This window comes from Equus asinus, chromosome 13 (assembly GCF_041296235.1).
Source record: "Equus asinus isolate D_3611 breed Donkey chromosome 13, EquAss-T2T_v2, whole genome shotgun sequence".
NCBI classification, from domain to species: domain Eukaryota; kingdom Metazoa; phylum Chordata; class Mammalia; order Perissodactyla; family Equidae; genus Equus; species Equus asinus.
Window position 1 is genome coordinate 28,472,784 of NC_091802.1, and position 21,616 is coordinate 28,494,399.

The 21,616-nt window shown below is 39.1% G+C and overlaps 1 protein-coding gene across 2 annotated transcripts in view; it reads right to left on the reverse strand.

Moving 5' to 3' along the window:
- CLTC (clathrin heavy chain) overlaps positions 1-18,891 on the reverse strand; it is a 65,687-nt gene extending 46,796 nt beyond the window's left edge. For both annotated transcript variants that reach the window (XM_014856974.3, XM_014856973.3), the window contains exon 1: positions 18,042-18,891. In XM_014856974.3, coding sequence (XP_014712460.1) covers positions 18,042-18,083 — 42 coding nt within the window. In that variant the 5' untranslated portion in view covers positions 18,084-18,891. The remainder of the gene's footprint in view (positions 1-18,041) is intronic.
- Positions 18,892-21,616: the final 2,725 nt, after the last annotated feature.

Here is a 21,616-nt window from a genome sequence, read left to right on the forward strand (position 1 = left end):
TTTCTCTCCTCAGTGTGCAAAAGAGTTGATGTCACCTGGTTCAAAGACACACACAGACGCCCCACCCATACCACACCTTCCCCAAACCAAAGTTTCCCAATGTTTCCTAATGGGCCCAGGCCCCACAATTCCAGGTTAACTTATCCAACTAAACTTTAAGATCCTCACGTAAAAGAACTTTCTTAAAGAATGCAAGTCTCTACTCTTCAATACGCATAACTAAAGTTACAGAGGCCAGAATCACCTTACACACAAGGACAACATTCCTTTTACTATACGTACACTGTTCATTACTTTTCAGGACAGATTTTAATTACAGATTACGAGATTTATGAAATCCAAGAGTCCACACTAATATAAATAAATAAAACAGAAAAAGTTGTTCTTCACAAAAGAAAGCTAACTTAAAAGTGGTGAAAGACGATGGAATTTTTAAAAAGTCACTGTTTTGCAATCATCACAATAATTGATTCAGGCAAGAATCACCAATGGATACTAAAATTAATTGATGAAGATACTAAAATTAATGGATGAAATTTTGAGGAGTAACAGATATCTATATAGTCTCAAAGTATCTGCCCACAAGATACTTATTACAAAGGGAAAAAGAGATTTACAGTGAAGAAACCTGTCAGACACAACCTTCATCAAGCAATCAAAGCTAGTATCACTAATGATGGGCCAAAACTGACAGGATGTGCTTCCCCATGCACTGCACTACAAAGACACATCACCTCTGTGGTATGCTACCAAAAGTATATAACCTGAATCTAATCAGAAGGACACCTCAGATAAATCCAAAATGAGGAAATTCCACAAAATAAATGACCTGTACTCTTCAAAAAATAGCTATGTCTTGAAATACAAAGTGTTCCAGATTGAAGAAACCTAAAGAGAAAGAACAACTCAATGCCACTCATGATCCTGGATTTTCTTTTGAGATAAAGAACATTATTGGAACATTGGATGAAATGTGAATAGAGCCTGAGATAACAGTTTTCTGTCAAAGTCAATGTCCTCACTCTGATAACTGTAGTGTGGTCACAGAAGACATTTTGTTATTTTTAGTAAATACACACTAGAGTATGTAGTGGTAAAGAGGTATCCTGTCTGCAAATTACTTTCAAACAGTTCAGTAAAAAATTTCTGTATACAGGGGCCTGCCCCATGGCCGAGTGGTTAAGTTTGCGTGCTCCGCTTTGGCGGCCCAGGGTTTCACCAGTTCGAATCCTGGGCGCGGACATGGCACCGCTCATCAGGCCACGCTGAGATGGCATTCCACATGCCACAACTAGATGGACCCACAACTAAAATATGCAACTATGTACTGGGGGGATTTGGGAAGAAAAAGCAGGGGAAAAAAAAAAGATTGGCAACAGTTGATAGCTCAGGTGCCAATCTAAAAAATAAATATTCTGTATATAGACAAAAGAGGATAAATCAAATGTAGTGAAAAAGGTTAAAAACTGATGAATTTGTGTAAAGCATGTATATGAGAATTCTTCATACTGTTGTGTAAATCTGAAACTCTGTAAAAATAAAATGTTTCTTTAAATACCTTAAGAGACATAACTGAAAGTAATGTGTAGATCTTGCTTGGATCCTGATTTAAACAAACCAAATAACATTTGCGGACGATCAAAGAAATCTGAATAGGGACTGGTTTTTAGATATTGAGAGATTGTTAAACATTAGGAGGCTATAATGAGATCATAATTATTAGAAAATTTCCTTATTTTCTAAAGATGCATGTTGGAGTATTTAGAGATGAAATTTCATGATAACCTCAATTTCTTTAAAACATTTAGGTAAAACAAAAAAACCAGATATAGCAAAATACTATTAAAAATCCAGATGATTGGACAGGAACAAGACAAGGGTGCCCACTTTCACCACTCCTATTCAACATAGTACTGGAGGTGCTGGCCAGAGCAATTCGGCAGGAAAAAGAAATAAAAGGAATCCAAATAGGTAACGAAGAAGTAAAACTCTCGTTGTTTGCAGACGACATGATCTTATATATAGAAAACCCCAAAGAATCCACAGAAAAACTATTAGAAATAATCAACAACTACAGCAAAGTAGCAGGGTATAAAATCAACATACATAAATCAGTAGCATTTCTATACACTAACAATGAACTAACAGAAAAAGAACTCAACAACTCAATCCCATTCACAATCACAACGAAAAGAATAAAATACCTTGGGATAAACTTAACCAAGGAAGTGCAGGATCTATACAATGAAAACTACAAGACTTTCTTGAAAGAAATTGACGATGACATAAAGAGATGGAAAGACATTCCTTGCACATGGATTGGAAGAATAAACATAGTTAAAATGTCCATACTACCTAAAGCAATATACAGATTCAGTGCTATCCCAATCAGAATCCCAAGAACATTCTTCACAGATATTGAACAAACAATCCTAAAATTCATATGGGGCAACAAAAGACCGCGAATTGCTAAAGCAATCCTGAGCAAGAAAAACAAAGCCGGCGGAATCACAATCCCCGATTTCAAAACATACTACAAAGCTACAGTGATCAAAACAGCATGGTACTGGTACAAAAACAGGTCCACAGATCAATGGAACAGAATTGAAAGCCCAGAGATAAAACCACACATCTATGGACAGCTAATCTTCAACAAAGGAGCAGAGGGCCTACAATGGAGAAAAGAAAGTCTCTTCAACAAATGGTGCTGGGAAAACTGGACAGCCACATGCAAAAGATTGAAAATTGACCAGTCTTTTTCACCACACACCAAAATAAACTCAAAATGGATCAAAGACCTAAAGATTAGGCCTGAGACAATAAGTCTTTTGGAAGAGAATATAGGCAGTACGCTCTTTGACATCAGTTTCAAAAGAATCTTTTCGGACACTGTAACTCCTCAGTTGAGGGAAACAATAGAAAGAATAAACAAATGGGACTTCATCAGACTAAAGAGCTTCTTCAAGGCAAGGGAAAACACGATTGAAACAAAAAAACAGCTCACTAATTGGGAAAAAATATTCACAAGCCACTTATCCGACAAAGGGTTAATCTCCATAATATACAAAGAACTCACACTGCTTAACAACAAAAAAACAAACAACCCGATCAAAAAATGGGCAGAGGACATGAACAGACATTTCTCAAAAGAAGATATGAATATGGCCAATAGACACATGAAAAGATGTTCATCATCGCTAATCATCAGGGAAATGCAAATCAAAACTACACTAAGATATCACCTTACACCCGTTAGATTGGCAAAAACATCCAAAACCAAGAGCGACAAATGTTGGAGAGGTTGTGGAGAAAAAGGAACCCTCATACACTGTTGGTGGGAATGCAAACTGATACAGCCACTATGGAAAACAGTATGGAGATTTCTCAAAAAGTTAAAAATAGAAATACCCTATGACCCAGCCATCCCATTACTGGGTATCTATCCTAAGAACCTGATATCAGAAATCTCAAGAGTCCGTTGCACCCCTATGTTCATCGCAGCATTATTTACAATAGCCAAGACGTGGAACCAGCCTACATGCCCAGAAACTGATGATTGGATAAAGAAGATGTGGTATATATACACAATGGAATACTACTCAGCCATAAAAAAGACAAAATTGGCCCATTCACAACAACGTGGATGGACTTCGAGGGTATTATGTTAAGCGAAATAAGCCAGTCAGAGAAAGACGAACTCTATATGACTCCACTCATAGGTGGAAATTAGTATATTGATAAGGAGATCTGATCGGTGGTTGCCAGGGAAAAGGGGGGGTGGGGGGAGGGCACAGAGGGGGAAGTGGTGTACCCACAACATGACTAACAAAAATGTACAACTGAAATCTCACAAGGTTGTAATCTATCATAACATTAATAAAAAAAAAAAAAATCCAGATGATTGGATATATGGCTCTGCCTACCCTTATGAAGGCTTGCAAATTTTTTTCTTTTAAGTTTAAAGGAGCTGTACCTCGGACATCTGCTCAATCAGGACTGAGAGGTTTGCTGCACTGTCCAATATAGTAACTACCGGTCATATGCAGCTATTTAATTTTGTTAAGTAAATAAAATTTAAAATTCAGTTCCTCAGTCACACTAGTCACACGACTGCAGCATTGGAAGGCACAGAATACAGAACATTTATATAGAAATATAGAACATTCCATCATTGCACATTGAGAGTACTGTTTACAGATGTTTTTCTTGGAAGTCCAACAAGGAGAAAACTTTAACATTAAACTCTAGCAAAAATGAAGGACAGATGGTAAAAAGGGACACTCATCTTATACAAGGATTTCAGACAAGACAACGGGAAGTGGAAAAAACCAGAATCTTCAGGTTTCCGACTCCGGATATCTGCAAGAGGCTTGGGGGGGAAAATCTGCAAAGTTCAGAGCTAGCAGAAGGGAGTCCAACGAAAACCTCCTCAGTCTGGGTGTCCCTGTTTCCCCTCAAGAAATCACTGAACATTCAAATAGGTAAGGCCCAGGGTTATAAGGAACTGAGAAGAGAGATGTAATAAGATGCCATTTTTTCAAAGAATATGAGGAAAAAAGCCCATCTCTGCGCTTGGTAAACTACTACTGCCTCAATTTCTAAGATATTCATCAATATCATAAAGCTTTTGGGGAAAGAGTAGACAACTATAAGATGAAATTCCCAATTCCAGAAAATGCTAAGTGTGAAGGAGATTGTATTAAAAATCAAAGAAATATGGTAAAAAAAATATTAACTTCACCAATATTAGATTCAGAAATCTAAGTTAAGCACTCATCAGTTTTTAATGCTTTAGGCCTCATTTTTCCTATTTTGGTTTTGAAGCTACTTGATTTGATTGTAAATGTGGCAAACAGAAAAGGCAAAGCGTCCATCCTTGCTTGAGGGGGAACAAAGCATGCCTAGGTGTTGCATCAAAAGTTAAAGTGACTTACCGCACACCAAGAACTTAGAACAGTGTGGGGGCACACACACACTCTCTACTTTAAGGGTTTCTGTCCTTGTTTACAGTTATCTAACTCTGGAACTATGGTATCATGACATATACTACTCTAAAACAGACTGGCTCCGACGCCATGCTACTAACATTGTATAGTCAAACCTAGAGTGGCCCAATTTGCTTTGTTCAAAACACATGTTACTACACAGCTAGAAAAAAATCTTCATACATCAAGGAACCAGGAAACTCAGTGATAGTGTGTCAGCACCTTATTAGAATACATTAGTGATCAAACTATAAAAATATTGCTAAAGGGACTACATGGACTATGGATATATTTACTCCAACAGTATACATTTATTAAAAAGGGCTGAAAATGCTAGCACGAGACAATACAACCAAGTAAAAACCATACTATATTTCAATGCACATTTCTTTGATTAGCTAAAGACAGACTCCATTAGGAGAAAGTCTCTATCTCAGCAATCAATCACAATTGTGTTTGTGCCTACAAACACAACACAATTAAAGGAGTAATAGGTTTCCTTTGAGCCTACTAATTTCTTACATTTGATCAGACAGGAATACTCATTGGAAACCGACTTTTTTAATACATACACCCAAGGAGTTTCTTTCCTTATGAATGACTAGTAAACTCTGAACAGAACTCATTAACCAGCTGTATCAGCTGAAAATCAAAACACATTAAAACTTGTGTTTATGACAGCATTACTAAGAACTTATGTTGCACAATTAGTGCTTGGCTTTACACTTTCCAGATCCTTCCTCCTTGTTTCATCTGAATAGTTAGAACGTAAAGGAACTATGTATTCAGAGGAGGCTATTTTCTAAGTGCTCTCTGTAAAGTCCTATTTTGGTTACCTTTTCTTATAATATGCCTATACTTACATTTTGATAAAGACTTAATAGGTGTTACCACTACAGAGTTAAGAAGTCAACAATTTTAAAGAGACCTGCTGATACCTGGATGTCACCCAATACAGACATTTTTAAGTAAGTGCCTGAAGATTTGGTTAACTTCCTATCCCAAATATTTCATTCAGCCTAATTTCCTTTAAAAGTTCCAAAATGTCCTCTACCTTCACCAGTATCAATCAGTGAAAAAAAAAAAAAAAATGCTGACAGCAGTCACTTCATTGAGCCCTTCCAGGAAACCAGCAAAATGTCAAACAAAAACTGCTGTTGCCGTCTTCTACAGGAAATCAAGAAAAATGCTGAGAAGGCAGCATTCCTTTAGTTCTTCCATCAACAGGATACCAGCCATTGTTTTCCGTGTGCTCCACACATTTCAAGCAGCAGATAAAACGCCTTTTAACTCTTGCTTACTCCACACTTAAATATACACATTTGTTTCTTCTCCATGTTAGCCTTCGAGGCAATCACTGTCTCTTCGGAGAATTTTTGACTCTGCTCACTCACTTCAAATTGTTAAGGAATACATTCAGAAGGAACCAGTCGGAGACAGGAACAGTAAGACTCAGCTTTGGTAAACCACTAGGAAACCCAAAGAGAAATTTTCCTACTTGTAGCCAACTTCTGACTGGAAAATTTTAAAACTTTAAATTTGACTCATTCTTAAAAAATAATAATCCAATAATTAGATGAAATATTACATATGAATTTTGATGAAGCTGCAGGGGAATAAAGGGAAGTTTTTATGCCCCAAATCTTGCAGCTAGGAATGACTCTCCAAGGTTATGTCCTTTCCAAAAAAATGCTATTCAGCTGGCAAAAAACGACTGAATGCCACCAAAGCCATGATCAATTATGGGTGTGTTGAAGGATGGGGGAGGCAGAATTTATCCAAACATTCCTTTCAAAGAACTAGAAATGAGGCTTACTTGAGGGCTGAAGATTACAATACATACTTAGTGCTGCCTTAACATAAAGACTTCCAAAGGATGATTTGAACCCCTGGGCAGACACCAAAGGCTTGGTTTCTTGGTATGAATAACTAAAACATCTAGTTGGTTTCCTTACTATTAAAACTGTAAAGGTCTCTAAGAAACTTCTTTCTGATTCAACTTCACAAAACGTATTTTTAAGTGGGGGCCCAGTCAGCTCAACCCCATCACTGCTGCATATATTCCTGAATTTTTCTACTCTATACAGACAGACCTGCTAGGAAATCAGACATGCTGTATCATTCACTTTTCTAGTTGGGTCAATCATTTACAGCATAATCAGCATCTAGGTGCTACAAGTCACAAGACCAGAACCATTTTATTTTACATTTGAGTCGCTGCAATATTTCCAAAAATAAAAAATTTCAAGCTCAAGAGAGCAAATGAGGGGCTGGCCTGGTGGTGCAGTGGTTAAGTGTGCATGTTTCACTTCTCAGCAGCCCGGGGTTCGCTGGTTTGGATCCAGGGTGCGGACATGGCACCGCTTGGCAAAAGCCATGCTGTGGTAGGCATCCCATGTATAAAGTAGAGGAAGATGGGCATGGATGTTCGCTCAGGGCCAGTCTTCCTCAGCAAAAGGAGGAGGATTGGCAGTAGTTAGCTCAGGGCTAATCTTCCTCAAAAAAAAAAAAAAAAAAGAGTGAATGAAATAACAGTATGAAGTCTTATAGGCTTATCTCAAAATCATTTAATATTAACAAATTCAGGGAGTTCAAAACAACATTAAAATGACTAAGATTTAGTTGTCTATTGATACCTACTGAGCATCTATTATTTGGCAACTTCACATCAATATTTTATAACCTGTTATTTAAGTACAAGTTTCGTGTAAAATTGTCTCCTTTGTTTACTTTGTGTTAAATTATAAATTTGTCATTACTACTGAGGTAACAACCTACAAGGAAAAAATCGATTTTAGGCTCAGAGGGTTTCAAGGGTAAATTTGTAGTTCATGTCCTCTAAAAAGAAAAAAACCTTTTCATCTCAAAACTCTATAGATACTGCTTCACTGTCTGACACTCAGTGTTTAAAAACTAAGATTGCCTTGCCTTTGTTCCCCCTGAGGAAGATTAGCCCTGAGCTAACATCTGTGCCAATCTTCCTCCACCTTATATGTGGGTTGGCACCACAGTGAGGCTGACAAGCAATGTAGGTCTGTGCCGAGGATCTGAACCTGAGAACCTGGACCATTGAAGTTGAGCGCGTGGAACTTACCCACTACACCATGGGCCGGCCCCAAGATGGCCTTGACTTTTTGGTCAAGGAGAGGGTGTGCCCTGGATGCCTGTACATTTTTTTTTTAATTCATGGTACTAAAACTTCCCCAGGCCTGTCTCAAACACCAAACTCTTTTAATCTTCTTTCATATCAGGTAAGTTTTCTTCCACTGTCTGAAAAGAGCTTCCATTATTTTTGGTTTCTATAATTCTTAGATTTGTAACCTACTCTGTACACCTCCAAGGCCTTGATTTAATTCTGTGATTTATTTCTAAATTCAAAATCTTAAAAAAAAAACAAACCAAAATACTAACCTTCCACAGTGCCGATTTCCACATGAGCAATTCTGCTAATTGCTTTCAGGATTAACTGTTTCTGTATATGTCCTGTTATTGCAACCTTAATCTCCATGGGTCTTTCTGTTCATGTTATGTTAAGTTTTTCTGCATACTACAGATGATGCCAACAGTTCTCTTCCAGTTTCAGTAGAAAAAACTTCTATGTTTTTCCTCAGGTCCCTTCCTAGTTCTGCAGTAGTTTTTCCAATAGTCACACATTTAAACAATTACTGAGCAGCTACTCTGTGCCAGACACTATGCTAATACACAGAGAATTCCAAAGTAAATGAGACAGTCTCTTCTACTCAGTGCATAACAGACACACAGCAACTACAACAGTGCCATGATGTTACAGGTGCAAATCTAGCCCAGACATATCTGGGGGTATACATGGAGTCTCAGAAGAAATGGAGAAGCAATCTAAAGCAGGACACACAATTTAGGGGAGGGCAAGGCTACAAAGCTTGGGAGAGAACACACAGAACTAAAAATATCATATATACCCAAATAGGGTACTCATTTTCCCAAGCAGACTATTCCCCAGACACCAAAAAAAAAAAAACTTTTCACAAGTGTTGGAGAGAATGTGGAAAAACTGGGACTCTCATACATCACTGGTAGGGATGTAAAATCTTGCAGCTGCTGTGACAAACATTTGGACAGTCCCTCAAAAAGTTAAAACACAGAATTACATGACCCAGCAATTCCACTCCTAGGTATATATCCAAAAGAACTGAAAACAAGTATTCAAACAAAAACTTGTACATTAATGTTCACAGCAGCACTATTCATAATAGCCAACAGGTGGAAACAACTCAACTGTCCATCAAGTGAGAAAGGACAAATAAAATGTGGCATATCCATTCAATGGAGTATTATTCATCTATAAAGGAATAAAGTACTGTACATACTACAACATCGATGATCCTCAAACATTATGTTTAGCGAAAGAAGTTACACTCAAAAGGTCACATATTGTATGATTCCATTTATGTGAACTACCCAGAATAGGTAAATTCATAGACAGAAAGCACCTTAGCAGTTGCCAGGGGATGGGAGGAGAGGGGAGGGAGTGACTGCTTAATGGTTATGGGATTTCTTTTTGGGGTGATGAAAATGTTCTGAAACTAGATACAGGTGATGGTTGCACAACACTGTGAATGTACCCAATACCACTGAAGTGTTCACTTTAAAATGGTTAAAGTTATATGATTTTTATCTTAATTTAAAAAGCCTTTTGATCGTGTTAAACAATAAACTCTTAGGGATTAGATAAGCTTAATATATAATTCAAGTAGTCATTTGATTTAGTTTATATAACCATTTAAAATTATAAAATTAACTTGAAACTGTTTTTCTACTCCTCATTTCAGAAACTATTTTATTTAAACTCTTTATTTTTTTTTACATCAACGTCTTCATTAACACTGGAAAGTCATCTCCATTCCATCAAAGTGCTTTTTTTTAAATGAATTATGGTGCAATCACGGGAATTTTATAACACGCCTCAAATTTCTATTTGCATAACAGGAGAGTGGTTTCCCACTTGTTTTTGGATTATGATCTCCAGAAAAATATCCCTAATGGATTGCTTATTTGAGGAGTATTTAAAATGTTTATAGTATCCAACAGTTGTAGTTGTGAGGCCGTACAAAAAGGAATAATTATAAGATGTGTTAAATTTACCTCTTACCATTCCAGGTGATTTCAAGCCTATGATAACCTTCACTGAATGGTGCTGTAGTATTCAAACATAAATAACTGTGAGAGGACTCAATAATATGGAGACCCAGTAAGGCTTTTAATCCGTAAAAGGAAACTCTTTCCCGACGAATATCTTACGGTAAAAAAAGAAACCTATCTTAGATTCGTATAGTTCAATAGGGCAGAACATAGAGTATTGCAGGGAGTGAGGAAAGATATGGATTTTGTAAACCACGTTTTCCCTATAAGTTTTTTTCCTAATTACTCATCCTCAAATGATGACATCTATCTAAAGTCAGCTGTTAGTCAAGCTGAGCATATACGGACAGTCTTTGGCTTCATTCTGTCCACTCTAGCGATTTTTAAGCCCTTTCTCAGATGAGCAGCTGGTTAGAAATACATGAAAGCAACTCTCAACCCAATTCTCCTTTTTCATCTACTATAATTCCCAGTTTTAACAGATGGGGTCATCAAAAACTGCGATCATCAGGACCCCCAGTGTGCATCACTATGAGAATTCTTCCCCTCCTTACTCCAGAAATGGACTGAATGCAGAAAACAAAAAGGGGAGAAAGCCTGGTATAACACCAAGATCCTGGCTTCAATAACTGGGTACACAGCAGTTTTTTCCTTTAGCATGGCATATGTGTTCCAACTGAACTGGACAAAGAGAGACTCCCCTCCAGCGTCAGAGGTTAAAAACTAATACCTGAGTGTCTGTATGGGCCAAGTATTATGATATAAACACAAATACATACCACAGTCTAACTTTATAATTGCCAGAAAGTATTATTTTAGTAAATGAGGAAGTTGAGAAAAGCTAAAAAGATAGAGCTCGGATTAAACATCTGAGACATTTTCCACAATAGCACACCACAGAATTTAAAATTTTTAATGTGACAAAATGGTTTCAATGGAATCAGTTCCTATTCTTTCAGAAATAAGCTTTAAAATCTGCTTTACTTCAGAACTTAAAAGTTCTTATTTACCCCAAATGATTCAGAAAAGGAAGCAGTAATATCACTGGCAGTTCTGCCTCCAAAGCACAACACTACCAGTTTGTAACCGTTTCCCCTCTATGGTTATGCTATTCAAACCGAGCAAGCGTTTCTACTCCCACTTTCCTTACCCCCCAACAAGGAACAACTGTCTTCCTTGAGTTCTACTCCAGTTTTACATTAGTATAAACACAAAAATGTGAACGTATAGTAAAATAGAAAGCAGAAGGTTCCTGCTTTTACAAGCAGCTTCAGACTGGAACACATTCACTCTCTTGTCACTAAGGAAAAATCTATAGAGAAGTTTGAGAAGTTCAGCCTTATGAGAGGGATACAGATAATCCTGGTTATACGTTAACCTGATCCCAATCATCCTGCACAATTTTCTAGTGGGAACTTGGATAAAGCCCTTTAAAAACATCTAAATAACTGTCTAAGTTATAGATAATCAAAATGTTGGCTCACTGGTCCCTATTTTTCTCATTATATAAAAACTATTGACCTACTAGTAGAATGAATATATCAAAGAACAGCCCAGCACAGATACGAATTGTGGTATACTTTGCAGTTCAGATTATATAGCTCATTCACCAAATGAGGCAATGTGCCCCACTGAAAGTACTCAAGTCTGACCACCCGCTCACTAGCTGTGTGACTCAAGTTAACTTCTATGAACTTCAGTTTCCCCATCTGCAAAATAAGGCTAACCCTACCTACCTCAAAGGATTCTCTTGCTAATTAAATGAGATCATGAACATAAAGTAGTTAGCCAAGTTCCTGGCACAGAGTAGGTGCTCAAATAGCTAAAATGGCCAATTTATTTTGATCTTACAGATTCCAGGACAATTAAGATTTGATGAATAGTTATTTCTTCTAAACTAGGACAAATATCTTTAATTATGTCTTTCTTAACACAAAAGAAGAGAAACAAAATCCAAGTCTGACAGATGGGTTTTGCATAATACATTCAGATCCAAGCATCCAGCCATCCCTTTGAGTTAAGAGCATTAGCCACAGGCACTTGGCCAAGAGGGGAATAAAAGACACCTAGAGCTGTAAACTTTGCTGTGGCTTACAAGCTATGAAGTAGCTCTAGCACGGCACATACGTAAACAAATTCAGAGCAATAGCCTCATTCTGATACAAAGGACTAAAATATCAGCTATGAGCTCATTTTTCATCTCAGTGAGAACATTCACTTCAACACTACCATCTTATACAACACTACAAAGGTCTGACTGGTATTCCATGTGGGTATTTTATCAGATATGATCTACCAGTTTTCTCAAACATATCTGACCAAGGAACACCAATTAAAAAATGTACCAATGGTACACAATGAGCACTCATGGGATGTAATAAAAGATTAATTTAAAAAACTTTCTTTTGGACAGTTTCAGAGCGGGATCAAATTTTTATCATATGAATATTTGTATTAAATCCTGCACAATATCAAACATTCAATAACCCCCAAGGTTGCAATTATGTGTGGACAGCCTTTACCAACTAATCAATGCAAACCGCAATCTTGTTCACCACTTTGTCCCTAGTTCAACACAGTTGCTGATACAGAGTAAGTACTCAAATCTTAGGTGAGTACCAAATATTTATAAGTCATAAAAATCTATGTCGGGCGGTTTGGGGGGAGGGCACTAAGGGTAAAGTGGTGTACCTACAACATGACTAATAATGATGTACAACCGTAATTTCACAAGGTTGTTAACTATCATAATCTTAATTAAAAAAAAAAAATCTAGGTCTGGGGGCTGGCCCCATGGCCGAGTGGTTAAGTTCGTGCGCTCCGCTGCAGGTGGCCCAGTGTTTTGTCGGTTCGAATCCTGGGCACGGACATGGCACTGCTCATCCAGCCACGCTGAGGTGGCATCCCACATGCCACAACTAGCAGGACCCACAACTAAGAATATACAACTATGTAGCGGGGGGGTTTGGGAAGAAAAAGGAAAAAAATAAAATAAAATAAAAAATCTAGGTCTGCAAATAAAATATTGTGTCACTGGGTTGAAAGACAAAATGTACTATACAAAAATTATATAGCTAACAATTAATGTTCCTAAAGTGCTACACCAAATACCTTCACGTACACACTCTCACATCTTCACAGTAACTTTTTGAGGCAGTAGACCTATTTTACAGAGAAAAAGAAGGTGGTCTTAACCTGCATTCTTCAATACTATAGCCACATTTCACAAGTCATACGTGGTACTCAGTGCTTGAAATGTGGTGACTCCTTATAAAATTTAAATTAAAACTAAATAGTCACTGATAATTCAATTATGGAAAACTTAAGTATGTTTGGAATAACCTAGGTATGCAAATCTGCTTTTCCAACTGTAAATTTTATTAAAGCTAAATACAGATTAAATATTTCCAATGAAAATAGGGTCTGAATTGAGAAGTGCTCTAAATATAAAATACACAACAGATTCTGAAAATTCAGTACCCAAAAGGAGAATGTAAAATATCTCATTTGAAAGTTTTATACTGATTATATGTTAAAATTATAACATTTTGGGTTTATTGAGTTAAAACATTAAAATTAATTTCTTCTGTTTATTTTTAATATGGCCACTGGAAAATTTAAAATTACATATATGGCTCATACTATTTTTCTATTGGACAGCACTGATGTCAACAACCCCCAAACCTCCAATCTGTCTACTATACCACATCATTAATCACATTTTATTTATTATTATTATTTTTAGGAATATTAGCCCTGAGCTAACATCAGCTGCCAATAATCCTCTTTTTTGTTGTGCTGAGGAAGACTGGCCCTGAGCGAACACCTGTGCCCATCTTCCTCTAGTTTATATGTGGGATGCCTGCCACAGCATAGTTTGACAAGCAGTACGTAGGTCCACACCTGGATCCGAACCAGCAAACCCCGAGCCACCAGAGCAGAACATGTGAACTTAACCGCTGCGCCCCCAGGCCGGCCCCTTAATCACATTTTAAACTAACAGGGAAGTTGCCTCTTGGGGCAAAGTCCAAAAGAAAAAAGCCACACAAGGAGACTGTATAACTTCTTCTCTTAGGGCCAATATTTCTTTGAAATATTTTGTGTCAGAAGACCCAGATTCAAACCCCTTCTGACACTGCGTTCCCTTGGGCACTACTTTGAGTTTCACTTTCTTCAACTGTTTAAGAAGGATGTCTGGAGAGATCAAGTTAAGACCTGAAAGCATCCAATCACATTCATAGGGCATAAAAGGCTCTCACAAGTCCTGCTCCCTCCATTCACTAGTCACTCTTCATCATCACTGCTTCCCCAAAGAGACAGTATTCAACTAACACTCTCAAATAATGAATGTTTTAATTTTAGCTAACAAAATGTTCGAAAGATATAGACATGGATGGTCAGACAAAACTTCACTCTCACAAAGCACATCAGTGCAGTCTATAATTGTGCAGTCCAACATGTCGTAAATGGCCTCGTGTGGCTATTGACATTTAATTAAAGAGAAATAAAAGTAAAGACTTAGTTGCTCAATATCCCTATGTAGCTAGCACAAATTTTCATCATGGAAGAGTTCTATTGGACTGTAACTCTCAAAAGGCAAAAACCACATCAGTAACAGTGACATAAAAAAACTTGTTAAATGTAATTCAAATATCAAATTCAAATAAGTTTCTTGAACTATCAAATTCAAATAAGTTTCACCGGGCACTAAAATGAACACACATGCACTTAGTTCTATGTCTTAAATTACTTCCTAAGAAGAGTGAAAGCACATTCACTAGAAGTGACCACACCCTTTTAAACCAAGTAAATTGGCCATTAGGAAAATTCTGAAAAACCTGACACATCTTAAGCTTGGAGGCTATTCCCAGGGTCGACTGCAGGATAATTCCAGGCAATATGCCTCTTCCAGGGAGTAGAGTTAAGCATACAGCACATTGCTTTCTCTTTGCAAACCGAAATAACCGTAACAAGAACCCCTACCATTGAACTCCCAACACATTCCATGCCTGCATTTATGGATCAAAGGGAAAAGAACAGGGTGGCGAGATTTTTAATTTCAGACCCAAAGAACCTGAAAATACAGTGGAATGTGTCAACTGGTAAAGGAGTCTTAATGTGCCAAGAAGTAAGAATTGCAGGCAATGTTTAATACGTAGCCTAGGTGTTCTCCAAAATCTGCAAGTCTCACAATGTCTTGCCCAAATAGGCACTAATCTGTTGACTGCTATCAGCCTAAACATCCTTAAAAAAAAAAAATCCTTCATAACTTAAAATATTAACATTCGGACACGGCCCCGTGGCCAAGTGGTTAAGTTCGCGTGCTCCACTTCGGTGGCCCAGGATTTCACGGATTCAGATCCTGGGCACAGACAAGGCGCTGCTCAACAAGCCATGCTGAGACGGCATCTCACACAGCACAACCAGAAGAACCTACAACTAGAATATACAACTATGTACTTGGGAGACCTTGGGGAGAAGAAAAAGAAAAAAAGAAGACTGGCAACAGATGTTAGCTCAGGTGCCAATCTTTAAAAAAAAAAAGAAACCTAACATTCATTTGATGTAGTTCTGAGCTTTGATGACAGAACCCTCAGTTGGCCAAAGTAGTTACATGGTACAAAAATAAACTCATTCACAGTTCACATTTTGATGCTTTCACAAGCTAACTTGACACTCAAGTTTCTAAAATCTTGTTCCCAATTTTTATCCCAAGTGTGTCAGAAAGTTTTTGGCTGCTTAGCAAACTGGCAGAAGCACAGAGGTCAAAGACCCAAGGTGCCAATTAAAATAATCCTTATTAATTCTTTAAAAGGGAAAGGATAAAAATGAGAAGTCAAGAGATATATTATCCTGGAAGAGGTTGGTAGTTGGGGCTCTTTGCGCAATTATTATCAGCTGGAGTGTACAGTCACACTAGGAAGCTTAAGTTTAGGCACTACATAGTACACCAAAAAACAGACGACTGAATTCTTCAAGTGTATTTGCAAAGTGGCTTTATACCACAAATCTTCAAATTATTTGAGAAGGAAATGGCTTTACTCAAGTATTTGCAGAAACTTCAAACCACTTAGAAATCAGACCCATATTAAGTCTGTCTTCAATTAGTGACAAGACTGGATTCCAATCTTTGGGATTAACAATTCTTGTCTTCTCTTTAATAGGAACGCAAAGCTATTGATCACTAGCCAAGAAATAAGATTTACTAGTGGGTTATACCTTTGCCGTGTAAATAGCAACTGTACCTGCTTGTGTTGTATATGATTTTACAAACGTTTGTCTAAAGATATTTCAGAAACACTCATTTGAGCACAAGCCTCACACCCAAGAACATTTTCCTAATATTCCACATTCATCTACACCCTGCTTTAATAGAAGTAACGATAGCAATTAAAACTTGATTGAGCATAAACAACAACTTGTGTCCATTCTGTCACTTAACATTTTTTAATCTTTTGTAAAAGTGTTCCATTACTTCAGATGAGTTATCTAAAAACCATAAATAACCGAAGAAAATGTATTACTTAAGTCATTTTTTGAGTAAAGATTTATTATTCACTACATTTCAAGACTGTAAAGAAATATGAAATTGTTACTGATAGCATGAATATTAGATCTTATTAACAGAAATCCTTCATGTATGTTATACCAATGGGAGTAAAATAGCCTTCAATGGTAAAGTGTGTCCAATAGGTCACTAATACTAGTTGGTGTCACGTGAAACCTCAGCATCTTTTGTCATTATGAAATTAGCCCTTCAGAGGATTGAGCTGAGGCAGGCTTTCTCAAAGGGATATTTGGGAAGAAAGTAAATTATTAAGAATAAATTATTTCAGCCAAAGTAAAACCAGGATTGGCGAACCAGGAAAATCAGAAGCTCAGAAGAGGCTTAATTCAGTCAAGCTCTCCAATGGTAACCGCCTGGGCCAGCCACGGGCATGTTGCCAGATAAGACAGTATGCTGCCTACAGGATAATGCACCGTGGAGAAGAACTCCAGAACCTACTAAAAGGAAGCCAATGACAGAAAAACCTTGCATACCTCAGAGCAGGTGTGCTCTATCCCCAGGGCTCTATTCAATTCCACGCAATCCTGGGGGGGGGGGGTACTCACGCCAAGCCCACCTGCTAGACTACAGCAGACCCCAAGATAACCTCTGAATAACCCATTCCTACCTTCTAGAACCAAAGAGGGGATAAGACCACAGAATCCCCAGAGAAATCATGAAAGGAAAAAAAGGCAAGTTCCCCTAGGGACCTTGACCCCAAGCACTGAGATCGTCACCGCCCTAAGAAACATGTGCCCCCATTCTATCCTCCTCCTGTTCCTTCACTGACCTTCTGTTCCTACTGCCTCAGGGAAGGCAAGAGTCTAGCCAGCGCCTTTCCCTCCACCCCCAGGGGAAGGTGCCTTTCTCAGCTGAGAGCCGCAGAGGAAGAAAAAAGGTTGCTCCTCCCCAACCCACCCGCCCGACAACTCCTGAGTGCAGCCACGATGGGGGGAAAGGGAAGAGAAGAGCAATGGGAAGTGACAGCCCTGCACTGGCCTAGTGGATGAGAGTCCTTGCTCGGGAAGAAACGCGGGAGAATCGTCCCCCCGCCCCCAACCTGCCCAAATGAATGAACTGAATAAACGGGGAAGCGGGGGGGGCCGGGGGGGAGTTAGTTCGCGCAGTTCTTGCCATCCAGGAAGCAAACACAGGCCCTCGCACCCAGGCCTGGCTTCACTGCCCTTTGCACCCGACTCTCGTCCTTTCCATCCAAGCCCCACATCGTTTAACCCTTCGAGCTCTCCAAGATAGCGCCCCCATCCTCCATCCACCCCAGGCACCGACATCCCACTCACTCCGATCCTGTTCTTTTCGCTTGGGCCCAGACGCCAGCTTGTTCCTTCCTACCACCCTCTCCACAGCCCTCACTAGCCTGGGCCCGGACGCACCTGGAGATGCTCCTGAAAACGAATTGGCAGAATCTGGGCCATGGCGCTGTCGGGGGGTACGGTCTCCTCCTGCACTGGGGCTGCGGGGCAGTGGCTGCCCGGGCTCTCCAAGGGAGAGGAGGAGGGGGGCTGGGCTCAGCAGGATACTCTCCGGGGACGCAGGAAACTGGCAGGCAGACGAAAGAGCTCGGGTCGGGGGCGGAGGCTCCAGGGGCCAGGAGAGCCGCAATGGCGGAACCCGGCGCAGCGCAGACTCCGGAAACGGCTGAGCCCTGCGGAGGGATCCCGGCCACAGAACTCCGCCCAGGTCGCCTCACCCCCTCCGCTTTATGTACCCTTCCACGGAGCGCCGCCGTGCCGCGGGGCGCAGGAATTCGCGGCGCAGTGCGGGGAGCACCTCGCTCACTTCTGCGACACGGGGTAAATAGAGGACTCGAAGGGACTACTTTTTTGGACTGATCACTTTCCCCAGCCTCTGCTTTTCCCTGCCCTCCCCCCTTTTTTTGCATTTTGCCACATCATGCGACTAGGGGCCGCCGACGTCATTTCCGTGGGCGCTTTAGGTCCCACCCACGTACTTCCGAGTGCACGTGATGCTGGTCGGGACGGGTTGGCTGTTTGCTGCCAGCGTGCAGAGCGAGTTCTGGGGAAATGCGGTGTCTCCTGGGAATGAGGTGGCTTTTGGGCCTCCTTGAGGAATGGCGGTGTAGTTCCTTTCCCCTGTGAGCCCTGCCTATTTAAGCTGAGTCCCTTACGAAGAGGACGTCGTGGGCAGATGGGCCCAGCCTCCCGCCTTCTCCGTGACTCAGGGAAACGGCCTCCCTGCAGAGCGCTCTCTTGGCAGCGGGCTGCAGCACTCCTCCCCCGCCTAGTTTCTTATAGTGGGTGGTTTCTTCCATCCCTGGCAGGGGGAAGTGAACTGGGATTTAAAATCCTCCCTGCCCTTATGCACGCCCTTCTGACGGTTGAAGAAGCTGACGCTTGGATTCTAACTAGAACTACCAGTCTCTTCGGATGTTACTTAAATAATTGGCTCAAAGGACAGTCAAGGCCATTTATTGAGGTATCTCAAGCTGGCCCAGTGATAGCTTTTTCTTGACGTTTCTGCGGACATTTTGGCAGACATGTATGTCGGTCTAGCTTAGTAATAAATTAAATGAGTATCATGAATACGCTAAAGAATTAGACCAAAATTGTATCAGGAAAGTTTTTTAGCCACATCAAATAATGAGTCTCAAAGATTTAGATAATTACGTTAAAGGTGGTTTGCAAAACCTTAAAGTTCTTCCTCGTGTGGATAAAGTCCACTCTTGGAGAAAGCGATTAACTACTAGCGGTGTGTTTCAGTGGGACTACCTCAACATTGCGTGTAAATGAGCAGTTTGGGAGTGTAAGAGCTCCAAAGCAGCAGCGTCGTGTCTTCTAACAGAATTAAGGTATCTTCGGCATTTATCATCAATTAATAATCTTCCTAGCACTTTATTGCTGAAGTGTAAGATCTAATAAGATTTCATAATAGCACAAATACAATAAAGGATAAAAGAATTTAGTTCTGTGCGTCTCATCTTTATAACAAATGTGATTATTTTTCCAGAAAGATCTTGAGGAACAACTCAAGTATACAATTATTTTTAGTGCCCTTTTCAGTTAAACATAAAACCCTATTAGGTATACAATAATCTTGTGTCAAGCAGTTTTGCTTAGAGAAATTTGCTGAATCATTTAAATTGCATTTCATGTTTTTCCCAAAATACATCTTACATACTGAGGCTGAGAGAAGAATCTTTGGCAGTTACGAGAGCAGACTGACTGTTTTGCAAAGAAAAGCCTTTGCCTCCATGTCATAAGAGAGTGAGTATTTATGCTTGGCAAAATTTCATTTTGTTTTGTTAAGCCAGATACTTGAAGATGTTCTTGTATTCTGCAACATTTGAAATGATCTTTCTAATACCAGTTTAATAGTAGCTGCTTTCAATCCTTTTTGGAAGTAGACAAATTCTAATTTAAAAATCTAAAGGAATTATTGTTTTATTACAAGTAAAAGCAGTAGTTTAATCATTACATTTCCAATCTCGGAATCTGGGATACAAGAGCTATATCACGGACAGGCCACAAAAATTTATTAATAACTGTCTTGCATTTTCATACAGACTTGTAATTTTAAGTACGTTTAGAATCCCCAAAGCAATTGATTTTATCTTGGATATTTGGTGTGGAATGTCTAACCAAAAGTGCACTGAGGTTCCGTTAAAGTGACTGCTGTGTCATCACACAGAAATCCAACGAATGCATTGTTTTCAGAAATCATTTAAGGAGAAGCAAATAGATTACAATATACCAGCTCATTTTGAACACTGTATCCTTCAAATTAATGAAACCGAAATTTTTCAAGAGGAAAAAGTGGTCCAGATGATAAACATTAAAAACAACACCAAACCTGTGCCTTTTAAAGGTCAACAATTTTGGCTGAGGTAATAAGAGCTTTTTATAGTAGTAAGCTGTTCTTGCTGATGGTGTGGAGGCAGGAGAAAAGGTGGTCAATCCTTGGTTTAGAAGCCCCAAAGGCTGAGTCACTGTTAACAGTTACCTGAGCAGTAACTGAATGGCTTTGTTATCAGGCACTACCTTAAGTTAGAGAAGATAGATAACCTTATAAACTAAAAAACAAATGCTGGGTTTTTTCCTAACTGTGACAAAGTCTTTTAATAAGACTACTGCTATAAATGTATCATCATCCAGGCTTTTGGTTTCAGAAAATGTTTTAGTAAGGTAGCCATGTTAATAAAAAACTGATCTCAGTCTTTCAATTTGAAGTTATTTCTATCGGAATGTTCAAGAGTAGGTCCTTGCTGAGAGTCACAACAAGTGCCATTAGCAAAAACTGCATTGCTTGTCTATTCTGAGGAGTGCCAGTTTCTCAAAACCTATACAAGCAACCTTGACTGTGCCCTTAATTTTATAGTTTATGCCAGGAACTATGAGATTTTATATTACCTCCAATGAGAATGACACTTCAGAAAAACTTTTCATTGTCTGGTTCCTCTGTAGTTGTTCATCTTCAAGCAGCCCCCAAATTAAGGCCCGTCCCTTTTAACTTGACCTTTTAAAAACAGCCTGAGCTAGCTGCATTGCAAAAGCCACAAAGAAAAGGCATTTCTCAAACAGAGATTAATTTTAAAGCAGAACTTTAAACCTAACCCACTGTACCAAATATTTAAAATTCAGATTTTAATGAAACCAAGAGGTAAATACTTTAGCATTACCCAAGTAACATAGGTGGTTTTGCCATTTTTATACAGCAGCTTTGAAACATCTCGGCCCCCTCATATGATTCCCAGCAGGATTAGATAAAAAGCAGAATATCAAACGCCAGTGAGTGGCTCAGGTAGCAGTCAACATACGGTGCCCACTTTATTTTGGCCTTGTACAAGGCACTGATTATAGGCAAAGCTCAACCAAAAAAAATTTACAAAGCATGAAAAAATTTTTCATGGCTTTTTTTAGTATGAAATGGACCCGAACTTATACTTAATATCAGTCACTGCTTAGGTTGTCCTAAACCTAATTTATATAGA